The sequence below is a fragment of the Colletotrichum scovillei genome, assembly GCF_011075155.1.
Source record: "Colletotrichum scovillei strain TJNH1 chromosome Unknown Contig00008, whole genome shotgun sequence".
NCBI lineage: Eukaryota > Fungi > Ascomycota > Sordariomycetes > Glomerellales > Glomerellaceae > Colletotrichum > Colletotrichum scovillei.
This window is the reverse complement of record NW_023336266.1, coordinates 1620250-1634338: the sequence shown is the minus strand read 5'-3', so window position 1 is coordinate 1634338 and position 14089 is coordinate 1620250. Positions and strand designations below refer to the sequence as shown.

At 49.9% G+C, this 14089-nt stretch overlaps 5 protein-coding genes across 5 annotated transcripts; 2 read left to right on the top strand and 3 right to left on the bottom strand.

Annotated features, from left to right (window-relative positions):
* Positions 1-227: 227 nt before the first annotated feature.
* HER10_EVM0008786 (uncharacterized protein) lies at positions 228-1902 on the bottom strand (the record flags this gene model as incomplete). Its single annotated transcript, XM_035478295.1, has 4 exons — positions 228-847; positions 906-1248; positions 1297-1613; positions 1647-1902. The coding sequence occupies 4 exons, from the start codon at positions 1900-1902 to the stop codon at positions 228-230; spliced, it is 1536 nt and encodes a 511-aa protein (XP_035330866.1).
* A 2264-nt stretch (positions 1903-4166) lies between these two features.
* HER10_EVM0008283 (uncharacterized protein) lies at positions 4167-5903 on the top strand (the record flags this gene model as incomplete). The annotated part of the gene is made up of 1 exon (XM_035477810.1): positions 4167-5903. One exon carries the CDS (start codon positions 4167-4169, stop codon positions 5901-5903), a length of 1737 nt encoding a protein of 578 aa, XP_035330833.1.
* Positions 5904-6114: 211 nt separating this feature from the next.
* HER10_EVM0003735 (uncharacterized protein) lies at positions 6115-6902 on the bottom strand (the record flags this gene model as incomplete). The annotated part of the gene is made up of 2 exons (XM_035473399.1): positions 6115-6393; positions 6456-6902. 2 exons carry the CDS (start codon positions 6900-6902, stop codon positions 6115-6117), a joined length of 726 nt encoding a protein of 241 aa, XP_035330567.1.
* Positions 6903-8249: 1347 nt separating this feature from the next.
* HER10_EVM0013062 (uncharacterized protein) lies at positions 8250-9326 on the bottom strand (the record flags this gene model as incomplete). Its single annotated transcript, XM_035482432.1, has 3 exons — positions 8250-8703; positions 8770-9220; positions 9287-9326. 3 exons carry the CDS (start codon positions 9324-9326, stop codon positions 8250-8252), a joined length of 945 nt encoding a protein of 314 aa, XP_035331091.1.
* A 1386-nt stretch (positions 9327-10712) lies between these two features.
* On the top strand, positions 10713-13904 carry HER10_EVM0010023 (FAD binding domain-containing protein; the record flags this gene model as incomplete). The annotated part of the gene is made up of 4 exons (XM_035479493.1): positions 10713-10767; positions 11897-12284; positions 12337-12748; positions 12804-13904. The coding sequence occupies 4 exons, from the start codon at positions 10713-10715 to the stop codon at positions 13902-13904; spliced, it is 1956 nt and encodes a 651-aa protein (XP_035330926.1).
* Positions 13905-14089: the final 185 nt, after the last annotated feature.

Genomic DNA, 14089 nt, shown 5'->3' with positions numbered 1-14089 from the left:
CTCCGCACTCTCCGCAACGTCGTTCTGGGGGCAATTTCTGAACTAACCCAAGTAAGGAACTTGCATTACTAGCGTGGTATCTCTTCCCCATCCTTTGCCAAAATTTAGGCTGAATTTTCCAAACATGAAAACGGATCGCTTTGTATGAAGACGTGGTTTGGAAACCTAGATGCATAACAGACTCGAAAACCTTCCTGTGCCTATGACAAAGTGTACTCTACACTGTCTCAAGAGGTGGCCTTCTTGACGGCCACTCCATCCACCACAACGTATTCGCTAAACTTCCTTGCTGGAACCCCCTGGGCATACATGTGATCGATATCCTGGTAGGTTCTGTTCTTCGTCTCGGGCTGGAAGAAGAAGAGAAGTCCAAGGACGAACACCTCGGCGCCGACAAACAGGAACATGATCTTTCCACCCCAGTTAAGCTGGTCAGGGTTGATGAAGAAAGGGAAAACCGATGACAGGAGAAGAGCTGTAAGCTGCTGGCACACCAAGCTGAAGGCAATGGTCTTGGGTCTGGTGGCTTGCGAGGCAGTCTCCTGAGCAACAGCCCAGCCGAAGCAACCCACTGTCGCGGTATAAAGCATCGACCATGTGATCATGAATGCGAGAAGAGCCATGTTTGCGGAGTAGTTGCTGGTTCCAGCGAGGGATGTGCCACCGATGATGATGGACCAGCAGCACAGCAATGCGCCGCCGCCAACCAAAGACTTTCTGCGAGGGAGGACGTCGGAGACTGTGACTGCTACGCAGTTCGAGAGGAATTGAAGGGTGGAGGAGATCGCGGTGAGTCCAAAGGGATCGGACTGGCCGATAAGTTCGAAGTAGTAGGTCTGGTATGTGTCTAGAACCGACTGGTCAGCAAATTGAGTGTCAAGTTACAAGGTATGACATATACTCACTTGCGAAATAGCCACCAGAGAAGTTCTGCGACTGCAATCCAAGAACCGCGACAAGTGTACGGAAGCGGTGCTCCTTGGAAAAGATCGCTCTCCAGCTGGTCTGCTTAGCCATGTTGGCTTCTCCCGCCGCAAGCTCAAGCTCAGACTTGATAAAGTTAAGTCTCTCTTCAACGTCGACGTTCTTGCCGTAGAGCTTGAAGATCGCCTTGCGGGCGTCTTCGTCCCTACCCTTCTTGACGTACCACACCGGCGACTCGGGCAGCCACGGCAAGACAATCATGAAGAGCGTCGGAACAAGGAAAGTCATGGCGAACGCCAGGCGGTAGCTCCATTGGCCGTAAATCTTGGAAGATCCCCATGCCGTGATGGAAGACAGGAAGAAACCGAGAACAATGATGACGTTGGTTAACGAGCTGAGGGAGCTTCGAAGTGCAGGAGGAGCATTTTCGGTAACGTAGAGAGGAGGCGTAACGGTTGACAAGCCAACCGAGAAACCGAGCAGCAGCTTGGAGACGAAGAGCACGGGTAGGCTTGGAGCGAATACCAGGGCAAACGAGGAGGAAAGGGAGAGAATAACGGCCGTCCAGAGAACGGCTCTGCGGCCAACGGTGTCGGCGAATTGGCCGGTGAGGAAGGCACCGAATACCTGACCGATGGTGCTGGCGGCGTTCCACAGAGATTGCCAAAGCGCAGGGATGACATATTGGTCTCCGACTTGGTAGTAGTCTCCATAAGCCTTGCGGAACTCGGGGAAGGCGATGGCAGCCCCTGAAAGTCCAGAGTCGTAACCCCATCCAAAGACGAGGGACATGATGTAGAGTGCCCAGAAGACATAACGCTTGTCTTGCTTAAGATTCGCCCAAAGGCGCTGGTATTGTTGCTTGGGGGTCAGGTCTTGGTTTTCAGTTGCCTTTGTAACGGCTTCGTCCGCAATGGCGAGTTTCTCGATATGGTCGTGGGCGACGACAGTTGTCGCCTCTGTTGATTTGGCATCCATTGTGACAGAAAACAAGATGAGATGATCTACTCGGGAGTATTAGGATTCAAGAAATGATTTCAGATGATCTGGAGAAAGCCTCTTTTGGGAACCAGGTAGGCGGGTTCTGAGGACTTTATACAAATCTAAACAGGAGGTTTCAGCGAGCCATTTGCTCGGTTCCGAACACTCTGGACATCTGCATCGGACGACACCAGTGGAAGCAGTCCCCACGGGGAACTCGGCATGGGGAATATTACGCGCTAGCAAGGAGAACAAGCCCTTGGGTTCGCCATCTGACTGGACCAGTATGGGTGTCTGCTCATATTCGCATGTCTCGCTGGAAATACTCGCATGGTGGATCATCGGTCTTTGATGGGACCGGTTCAAATGGTTGAATTTGGATTGGTTGATCAGCTTTCTGGTGGAGAACTGGCAACTCACTAACACAAGACTTCAGCCACGAGCCACGGCAATAAGCCGTGAAAGGTGCTTGCACCCGTCCCCCGGAGACGGACATTCTCACGCAAGAAACTGCGATTGTCCCATCTTCACGCCACTCATTGTTCATCGAACGGAACATCGAGAGACTGAACAATCAGATCTGTAAGTTCATCGACTCTAGGTCTTGGCAGACTCGCTGAAATTCTCACTTTACCTTCACTTACGAGTTTGGGTACTGAATGGTGACGAGTCCGAGGGCCAAAGTGGTCACAACGATTAGATACCAAGAGCAACGTCCAGAATCGTGGTGTAACCATGGCCTTGAGGCTCTTTGGACAAGTAATTGATCGAGCATATGTTTCGTAGACGGGAACATCAGCAAAGTACGATAAATTTGATGACGAGCTAACATGCTTCAATCTGCCGCAAAGCATGGTTCGACTGTGTAGACTTCAGCATGTGCGTATCAGGAGACTGCTCAAGCTACTCTTTCAGTGTCTGGTATGTATCTACGCGCTTGAAGACTTATGATCGGTATATTTCCGAAGCAAATGTGACAAAATCGATCTCCGACTTCTGCAGAGGCATCTTGCGCTCGCCGGAGACTTGGACCAGGCATGGTGGGGCCTAAATGTCTGGTCATGAGACTTGATGGAATCAGTCGATAGTACCGTTTATTACTATGAATCCAGTTCAACTCGTAGCTCCATATCGGCATCTTGAGATATTCGCGCTGCAGCTCTGGCGCAGAGTCTCCAGCATTAGATGCTGGTTGGTGTTTCTAAATGCTCAAGTAATAATAAGTATGTGTACATTACACAAGATACGAATGCGACTATGAACTACAAAGACTCTTCCAAATTGTGTGATAGCCTTCTCTGAATGGTTCGCGATTGTATAGATGATATACGTAGATATTATCATATTATTGACACTCACAAGAGTTGGGGATGAAGCACGGGTAAATGGTCCAGCTTGAACGTAATGATACATGTGATATACAAAGCCCGATGGATCGAGCAATGTGAAAAAGGTCAATGAAGAACAGAAACCTCGGGAACCGACATGAAGTGTCGTCTAAGTGCGGTGTGAGACTTGTTTTCGGTATTATGACCCAGCGGAGCTTCTCACTCAACAGCGACTTGTCCATTTTCAATATCCCGAGAATTTCAGCGCCGCCCAGCCCCATAATCCCACGTGCACATCGCGGTTTTTGTACAACCCGGCAAAATTTACCTTCCCCGTGTTTCTCTTTTTCTCCGCGTCTCTCCGTGGTATCCACAGCAGGTATTCTGTCAGCTTTGTCTTGATATCGAGACCGAAGCAACGACTCCAACAACACTCCTACTTCTTTCCAACAACATAGCCTAGTCCAACGGTGAAATGTGGCAACTTGGACCGATCTGTATTAGTGTTTTAAACTTGCAGTCCCTCGGAACAATCTTGGGCTGACTTCTTCCACACTGTGGTGTGGGATGACTGCTATCCAACACTAACAGCTTCCCCACGCTGATGCGGACGAATCAAAATTCAACCATGGAAATTCAGCCGCATTCAACACGCTACGCAAGCAAGACGGATGAGGCTGCTATTAGTGCGAATGATTCTGGCACCAACCTCCAATCATCAATGAGGCTCGTCGATCTGGGGTAGGTAGCTGCGGGGGTTCAGTTTCCATGAGCCAACTTCAAAGGCTGGAATTCTGAAGACTGAACATAAGAAGCGACCAAGTCGAACCCTTTGAAGCGCCCCTCCGACTGTCTTTACACTTGAGTCTACTTACACTTCATCGTTAGAACCTAGACTCGCCCATCAGACTTTCCTTCTTTATCGAAGCCACTATGGCAACTCCAGGACCCCCAGACAGACAATGGTGGAAAGAAGCTGTCGTCTACCAGATCTATCCGGCTAGCTTTCTCGATTCCAACAATGACGGACTCGGTGATATCCCCGGAATTATCTCGAAGCTGGATTACATCAAGTCCGTTGGAGCCACAGCTATTTGGCTTTCTCCCATTTTCAAGAGCCCTCAAAATGACATGGGCTACGACATATCCGACTACCGCGACATTCACAGGCCATACGGCACTGTTGCAGATGCAGAGAACTTGATCAAGGGTTGCCATGAAAGGGGCATAAAGGTCCTCCTAGATCTCGTTGTCAACCACACCAGCGATGAACATGAGTGGTTCAGAGAGTCTCGCTCGTCCAAGTCATCTCCAATGAGGGACTGGTATTTCTGGCGAGACCCCAAGATCGACTCGAGTGGCAACCGCCACCCACCCAACAACTGGGCTTCAATATTCGGCGGCAGTGCCTGGACATGGGACGAGCAAACGGGCCAGTACTACCTCTCGCTCTTCCTGCCCTCACAACCAGACCTCAACTGGACCAATGAGGACATGCGCCAAGCGACGTACTCTGACATGGAGTTCTGGCTGGACCGTGGCACCGATGGCTTCAGGATCGACTCGATGAATCTCATGTCTAAACATCCAGACCTGCCCGACGCACCCGTAACGCGGCCCGACTCGGAGTTCCAGCCCGGTGATCTATACTACGCCAGTGGTCCCCGAATGCACGAGTACATCCGGGAGATGCGCGAGAAGGTCTTCGACAAGTACAACTGCATGACGGTCGGCGAGCTAGGCTTCACCAAGGATGAGAACAGCGTCGCCGAGTATGTCGCGAAAGACAGACACGAACTCAACATGGTCTTCACCGGAGACATTGTCGACATGGACTTTGGCAAGAACCACAAGTATGAGCACGGTGACTTCCGCCTCTCGAAACTCAAGACCATCACCAACCTCTGGCAGAAGGCAATGTTGAAGTGTGACGGCTGGAACGCGGTCTACTTTGACAACCACGACTCTGGACGATCGCTCTCACGGTACGCCTCAGACTTGCCTCAGTACAGGAAGGCAGCCGCCAAGATGTTGGCCATATATCTTGGCACTCTCAGCGGCACACTGTTTCTGCTTCAGGGGCAAGAAATCGGAATGGCAAACCTCCCAGAGTCTTGGACAATCGACGACTATGCCGATGTCGAGGGCAAGAACTACTACAATAGCGTGCTTCAAAAGAGGGGCAAAGGCGCAGACATGTCGGATGTTCTGGCGGAGATGAGAATAAAGGCGAGAGACAACGGACGGCTGCCCATGCAGTGGAGCGCCGAAGCACATGGAGGCTTTACCAAGGGCCCAAAACCGTGGATGCGCGTCAACGATGACTTTGGTGAGTGGAATGTTGAGAGACAAGGAAAGGATGAGGGCAGTGTACTGGCGTTTTGGAGGCAAGTATTGAGCCTTCGACAGCAAGAGAAGGATGTTTTCGTTTACGGCACGTTCTCTGAGGTCAAGGACTTTAAGGAGAGCGAGGAACTATTTGCTTTCATCATGGAAAGCTATGAGGGCAGAAAGGCACTCGTTCTCTTGAACTTTTCAGACAAGGCACAAAAGTTAGGACTACAGGATTTTGATGGTTGGAAGCAACTGCTTGGAAGCAACAATGAGAGGATTGAAGGAGGGAGCCTTGAACTCAAAGCCTATGAAGGCGCTATTTACTCTAGTTGGTAGCTTCCCCCTCAAAACTACTTTTGAAGTTGAATATGTCTATTTCGGTCAAGCACGCATTGAGTAGGTGGCGTTTCCATATGAACAGAGGATGCATCGTTAGATGTAGCCGACATTTATTATTTACATGAAGGTGGCTGCGTATCCAACAAAACAGAATTTGGATCAACAGTTTCTCGCAACGCCATGCGGGTCTATTTAAATGCACGAGACTCTAAACCCACAAGGCAGAGATATTAGCAGCAATCAGTCTGTTCATGGTGGAGTTGATGTTGTTAACAGGTGGTTGCCAACCCAGTCTCAGTGGAAGCCTCTCATGCTCGACCCAATATCGAACCAAAGTCATGTTGGCATTTCCGTAATCCCCGAACGCCGACAGAAGCAAGGCATACTGAAGAAGTGAGCCTGTTCTCGCAAAGGTGGCGTTGAACTCTGGGTTGTTTGCTTCGCCCCATTCAAAGCGGGCTTTAATTTCTCTGGCAGCAGCAGCGAACTGCATGTGGATTTTCTTAGCTTTGCGAAAGATAGCAACTTCAATAAGGGCTGGAAACCTACGTCGATAATCTCAATGTCACCCCACGAAGCCAATGCGCGGCCCCATGCGGCATGACTAAAGCTGTTGCTGTCGCCAAAGTATTTGTCGTCGCGAGTTATGCTTCCATCATGCTCAATGACTTGCGGTATGTGCTGATCGACGTCACTGAGGTGAAAAGTTGAACTATTCCCCGTTGTCGATGTCGTTAATGCGGGGATGCCGACCGCCAGCATGGTGTTGTGCTCCATGTTGTAGCCCAGAGCCGTGGCTTCCCCGAGAACCTCCAGGTCGATGTTGCGACCGTCGCGCGGCAGCAATCCGTGATTAGCGAGAGTGTTGATACCGGGGCATGGCGAGCGCAAGTCTCCTGGTCCGGGAGGTTTCCAGGGAAATTCTTCTTCCGTCAGAAAGGCTGAGACGCTGGCGGCGACTAAGAGCCCAAAGCACGAGACACGATGTCTGGCCATTGTAGTTAATGGAATCGTTTTTGGGACGACAGAGTCTCTCAGGAAACCTTCACAGAGAATCAAGGGCCCTCGGCCAGAATATTTATCTGAACCAGTAGCTGCCGACGGGATAGCCTTTGCCCGCTGATTAAAGAGGAAAAGGCCTCGTCTGATTGGGCATTAACGCGAGTCCAGCTTACACCCCCTACAGAACAAATTACAACGTCGTGATTCCATGGTTCCTGTATCCAGCCGTCAGAGTTTATTTACTAATTGGGTTGTAAGAGCCGGGGAAAATGGGGCCGCCACACGGCAATTCATCTCCTGCCTAAGGGGGTAAACCAGGCGGGGTCTTAACACCATTGCTAAGAATGAGGCGATTCAATCGGCAACCCCGTGCCGCGCGCAGTGCATCTCCGCGATGAAGGGCAGAAATTGTTCCTCTTTCACCCTATGTCCCCGTGCAAATACCAAGAGTCTGGGAGTGCCTGGGGGATAGCATATGGGCGTATCGTGTCACGGTCATGTGATACCAACGGCGCCCAAATCTCGATCGGAGGATCCCCACATCGTCCCGATGTGGCGGACGGGACGGGACGATGACTTGAGCCAAAATGGCAAGATTCGAAATAAAATGTCGTCAGTGAAGTTTTTGACTGCACATATTTGACTATTCAACTACGCGGACAACTCTAAGCCGTTGAATCGCTTGACACACGTTCTGACGACGCCATCTAACAGAGTTTCTGGATTACGTTCAACTTACTTGGGATGAACCCAGGATAATTTCCGGAAATAATCCCTGCCACCATATGCTCCACTTGGCCCATCCGGTCGGGGATGGAAATTCTTACTTAAGGCACGTTGAGGCTCTCTTGAGCCGGTTAACTAAGAGAAACTTCAAGGATAGCAAAAAACCCCGAACAGCATTATCATGGGGCCTCGCTCGCTACTTGACTTCAGAACAGATGGGGGGAAGCTTTTTATCAGTAACTGTTTTCGGTTCACACATGGAGCCTCAGAGTTTATGGCCATGGATCCGGTCAGCCTCCAGTGATGCCCTTACAAAGCGAACCGCATGATGGCAAGTCATGCACACAACAAGTAGCTGGATTTATAGAAACACACTACTCTTGGAAAGCTTTTGCAGCAAAACTCCATTTTCTTTTTTAGCGAGGAAACTTTTCAGTCAGAGTCACGACAAGTAAATGATAGAAACTGAGCATGTAGGAAATCATACATCAAGAGACTAAGAGTCGTCCTAAAAGTAAGCCATGAGACTTCTACCTCCCTATAACCCATGTAACTTTCTCATGAATGAGTCGCTGAAGTCCGCGAGATGTGAATAGAACGATATTCCAGTGGTTTTTATCCCACACTCCGTGGGTCATGGTCATCGTGTGTGACCTCGAAGTTGGTTGTTCGCATGATACCAGTACCTTTCATCAACTCCTCGTCCGAGTCTCGGGCAAAAGAGCCGCTGAAATGGGCTTCAGTCTTGATATACCTGGTGTTGATACCTCTCAGACTGATGTCCCCGTTGGCATTTGAAGACGCGCCTTCGCGGCCATCACCTGTCCTGATCCATCCTTGTTGACCAGTGTGAAACTGGTGCTCATAATAACCCTGGCCCTTGGATGACTTCAGCTGAGGCATCCATCGTCGAATAAGAGGCCAAAGAGCTGGTGCAGATGCTGCAATGATGGCCAAGTTACACTCAATGGAGGAAACGCAGAAACCAAGGGAAAAGTTCGCATCGAGACTCTTGTCGGTGAAATTCTTGGCAAGGAAGTAGAGACGAATGACGCTCACGGCTGTAACACTGCCAGTAATACACAGTTAGCAAAACGTAATGTACGAGAATGCGGACTGGTTCAAGGTTACAGACATGATTCCGAGCATGAAAACAATCATCAACCCGATCTTCCTTTTCTTCTGCATCTTCAAGCCAAGGAAGACGTAAAATGGGAGACCAACAGAAACAAGATCTGTCAGAATAGTCAAGCTTGCAGTGGATATTCCGAACGAGAACTGCTGAATGCAACTCCCTGCCAAGGTCGGTTTCCAGTTCTTCTCAATGGGCGTGCATTGGAAAATGACAGCAACAAAGGTGGCGATCATGAGCGCGAGGTTGAATGTAGCTGTTACCCAGACAACGTATCTTACTACGTCTTTGACACCAGAGAAACGGATCAGGAAGATGAGGACAGACTGTTTGACCAGTGCTAGAATCGGATTGTAGACAGCGCCGACAATGTAGATCCAGATCATTCCTGTCGTCGGATTCATGGGCAAGGGAACGTCCCAATAGTGGATACCTATGTAGAGTTCTTTCATACCTGGATAGATGGGCGGGTATTAGCTTGTGTTTCGCTAACTCTGATTCTTAATGAGTCTAGACTTACATATAATAGATCCCATAGCGAGGGCAATTGAGAGAGCCATCGCGACACATATGCAGGCGTCATCTTAGGGCGTGACGATCAGTTTCCATGGGAAGGATAATATGTTTGAGAGTATGACATACTCCAGCCGAGGGTCTTCGTATCAATTCTGATATAGAGCCGCAAACTTATCGCAATGAGTGCCAGAGTTGGGCAAGCGACCTCAATAGCAATGCCAAGGTTCTGAAGCCAACTAGTGGGAGCTCCCGTCATCTTGGATTAGGAACTACTTCAACTGAGATGAGGAAGCCGTAGAATAACAAGGCGATGATCCTCCGAACTGGTTGAATATCAGCTGGGGTAGATGAGGTTCATGGTATTCAACGAAGCATGGTGCACAGTCAATGATTTATGGAATTGACGAACGGGAAATCATGCCAAAATTTCCGTCCGACCAACATCCCATATTGCAAAGAGTCTTTGGCTCCTCCTTTATCAGTATAATTGCGGCACATGTTATCCCTGTGGCTACAATGCCCTGCTCCAGTATCCTTGGTTCCTTCCACTTGCACGACTGAAGAAGAGAGATGAAAGAGTGGCGTTCGAGACTTCGGAGACCGGGATCTTATGCAGAATATCTCCGCGGTACTTACGAGGACTGCATCTAGGCGGACCGGTGACCTGTTCCTTTCGTCTGCGCCAGTTGCAAGCTGTTCGGCATGCGGCAAAAGACAAAAGCCACATTTCCGAGGTCCGCATTGACGCAGGCACACCCGGTCTGCTGGATTCATAACTATGCCCCGATGACGAGGAACATCCACGGCCACACCTACCCTTCCTGTACTCTTCTTGCAGGATCTGAGTGAATTCTCCAGGATGTAACAATGCTGGTCCCTTCAAAATAGATGTCTTAGGGTCCCATCTACTTGAGAAGGACTCGAAATCAAGCATGGGTCAACGAGTGGCAATCTCGCAAGACGCCTAGACAGTAGACTTCAAGTTGGCAAGATTCGCCGACGAAATTCCTAAGACTTGGAAAACCCCTGGTCTATCATTAACAGTATCTCATGATGGAGCAACGCAGGAAACTTCATTCAGATGTATTTCAATAATGAATTCCCCGCCAACAACTTCGAATGTGGCTCTGCATTGGCATAGTCTACAATTGATCAGCTTCAAGAATTGATGAGTGAGTAGTCGTCCCTGCAGTCGATGAATGTCTTCGTTTTGTAAATAACTCGATGTCGTCTGGGCAGCCTCCCTTGCCTCGTTCCTTCTTGCAACTTCATTTTGTGAGAAACTCCAGGGGTTTCTTCCATCCGTCAGACCCTTCCTTGTTGGTTGTTGGATATCTGCTACTGCCCCTTTGCCCCTTGCAATTGTATGGAGAACACCACGCCTTAGCGCCAACAACCGAAGAAAGTGGTGCGCGTCCCCGCCTATTTCAATGTTGCCGCCCGTCGCCGTCGGATGTCCAACATGTGTTAGTGCCACCGAACCTAGTTGAAAAGCCGGGATAGAAAGCCGTTGGCTCGGATTCCTTGCTGCCGATATTGTTTTTTCAAAAGTTCTTGTTGGAAAACAGGCCAATATGCAGCCCGGAGGCGTAGTCTAGATAACAGTTTCCGGTGGTTGTTTCCTTCAGCGGCATTTCCGAACCCGTGGTACACGCATGATGGTCCGATGCATTGATGGCACACCTCAAGTCCTCAACAAGTTTTCCTCTTCGCATAATTGGCATTTTGGGAATGAGCTTTCAAAATCCGCAGTTGCTCAAATTCTACATCTCAAGGACGCGGTCGTTCGGAAACAAGAGCCACCCGCAAAGCCGTGTTGGCTGGGCAAATCATAATTATGAAGCAAAAACCGGTGATCAGGACAGGAGTATTATTTCTTGCATCACCCATGGCATCCCCTTACCTTAGTGATGCGCTGCCTGTGCACACGTTAGTGCTCCACCATCGGCCAGGACCCTGGGCCACTTATGGAGCTCTCTCAAGTTCTAGACGGTGGAAAGATTATGCTTATGGGCTCTTGGGTGGTATCTCACATCCGAGCAGCCCTCTTCCGGACACTTTTCCCGACGAGAAGCTACTTGGATCAGATAGCTAATGATCGGTGGCCCAAATAGTGCTAATGTCGCATTCCGATCGAACTCCAAGGCGCACATGATATTGCCATGCACGCCTCAAAGACTCCATCCAAATATTGGGTTTAGTGGATAGTGCGCCCATAACCTGGTCGATAGCAAAGATTGCCGACTCGGGCCACGCCCGGCGAGTTGAATCTTACCTGGAGGTCGCATGTATAAAAGGGAATCCATAGAATGCGCTCAATAGGCTTGATCCCTGGTAGTTGTGCCCGTTGGTGTCTCTCGGCTCCTTTTAGGTTCTGTCAACTTTCAACTGGATAGCCCGCCATCCGACATCATGTTGCGACCGTCGGCCTTGGTCATAGTATCATCGCTTATTGACTTGACTTTGAGTCAAACAGCCCAAGATGGCGTCACCAGCGGTAACTTCGGTATGCAAGCCGTCCATGTCTTTCATCTGATTTCTTTACACCAGACTCATACACATAAATCTGCCAGCACCCCCAATCTGGGATTCTGCTGACCATGTTCTCAAGTAGCTATCACAGCCGAGACCGTTGCTCCCGCACTTCAGGCTGTGGCATCTGATACGGCTCCATCAGGGATCGAGTATTTCGACTTTGAATCTTCCCAACTTACGGCAGACGTAATCGCAAACTTGACAACGTACAATCTTACTGGCACTGCTGCGTTCAACTTTGGCGATGACGAAGCGGCCGTTGAGAAGCGAACTGCGCGTTCATGCAAGGTATTCCCCGGGGATCGTGCATGGCCGTCTGACCTAATGTGGTTCTTGCTTGACCTTCTTATGGGAGGTGCGCTGCTTGACGGGGTTCCTGCTGCTGCCCCATGCTACACGGACTGGCTCCAATACGATGCAGCCAAGTGCAATGAGATCACAGCAGCATGGACAACCCCTCAATATCAGTAAGCTTATCCTCTTCAGGGAATCGTGGGCGTCTCGCTAACAATATCGAAGAATGTCTGAGCCAACTGGCTTAGACTATCCCATCTTTGAGGGAGTCAGCTGCGTCCCTCCGAGCATCGCTCGAACCGGCGCCAACTGTACTCAAGGGGGCAATCCTTCGTATGTTGTCAAGGTCACGAATGTAGCCCAGATCCAGCTTGCGGTCAACTTCGCTCGCAATCTCAACGTCCGTTTGATCGTTAAGAACAAGGGACATGACTTCAATGCAAAGTCCTCTGGTGGCGGCGCGCTTTCGATATGGACTCATGCATTGCAAAGTATCCAGTACCTCGGAAATGATTACCATCATCGAATCTCTGGATACATTGGTCCAGCCTTCAAGATCGGGTCTGGCATCCAGGCCCTGAAGCTCTACGAGGCAGCCGATGACCTTGGTCTACATGTTGTTGGTGGTATTGCCCGCGTAGGTTCCTCGGTATCATTTCGTCTTCGTTCAACAATTCTGATGCTTCAAATAGACTGTCGGTATTGGTGGCGGATATATCGCCGGGGGTGGACATTCCCCATTGATGTCCAAGTATGGGGTTGCTGCCGATCAAGTTCTCTCAATGGAGGTTGTCCTACCAAATGGGCGGTTTGTTTCCGTCGACGAGAAGAACTATCCGGATCTGTTCTTTGCCCTCCGTGGAGGAGGCGGGAGCACATGGGGCATCGTTACGTCGCTCGTCATCCGAGCCTACCCTAAGACTCCCGTAACTACGCTTACTTACAGCTTCGCAACTAGCAACAATGTCTCCACGGAGACCTTCTGGTCTGGCGTCGACGCTGTGTTTGCCCAATTTCCTGCCTATGCTGATGCTGGCATGTACAGCTACTGGTCCATCATGTGCGCTCCAACAACAACCTGCAGCTTCTCCATGGCGCCTCAATGGGGAAATGACATGGATGCAGCCAAGTTGGCCGCCGTCTCTGCCTCGCTATTCTCCAATCTCTCTGCTCTGCATATTCCCGTCGCCGATACCAAGTACACCGAGTTTGACGGCGTTCTCAACACTGTCATAAACACTTGGCCTTCAGAATCAGAAGTCGTCGGTGCGTGGAACTTCCACACTGCTTCACGTCTTTTCCCGCGCTCCAACTGGGAGAGTAAAAGCAAGCTGGCTGCGCAGACGAAGGCTTTGCGTCAAAGTATTGAGACTGCTGGCATGATGCTTGGGTACAACTTCAAGACTGCAGTCAATCCTTCCGTCAACCAAACTAATGCCGTGAATCCGGCCTTCCGCGAGACTTTGATGCACGCCATGCTGGGAACCGTATGGAGTCAGGAGGCCACTCCTGCAGAGATTGCTGCTGCGAACAAGAACTTGGTGGAGATGCTGCAGCCATGGCGGGAAGCCAACCCCGGCGCTGGAGCGTATCTCAACGAGGCAGACATCAACGAGCCGAACTGGCAGCAGGCCTTCTACGGCAGCAACTACGACTACTTGTATCAGCTCAAGCAGAAGTACGATCCTTGGGGATTACTCTATGCGACAACGGCTGTAGGTTCTGAGGATTGGTTCATCACGGATCAGCTTGAGTATTACCCAACTCAGAACGGGCGGCTTTGTCCTAGATAAGAAAGTGTTCTTAGTCTATGATACTTAATCAAACTTCATTACGGGAAACTCCCTCGTCTAGACATGGGTAATCTATGGAGCGTATCAGGGAAATATGATCATTTCATGAGAATTATATGATTTAGGTAAGGTGGAAAGGTCAATAATGTGGACATCATGTCGAGAAGCTTCTTGAAATAGCATAT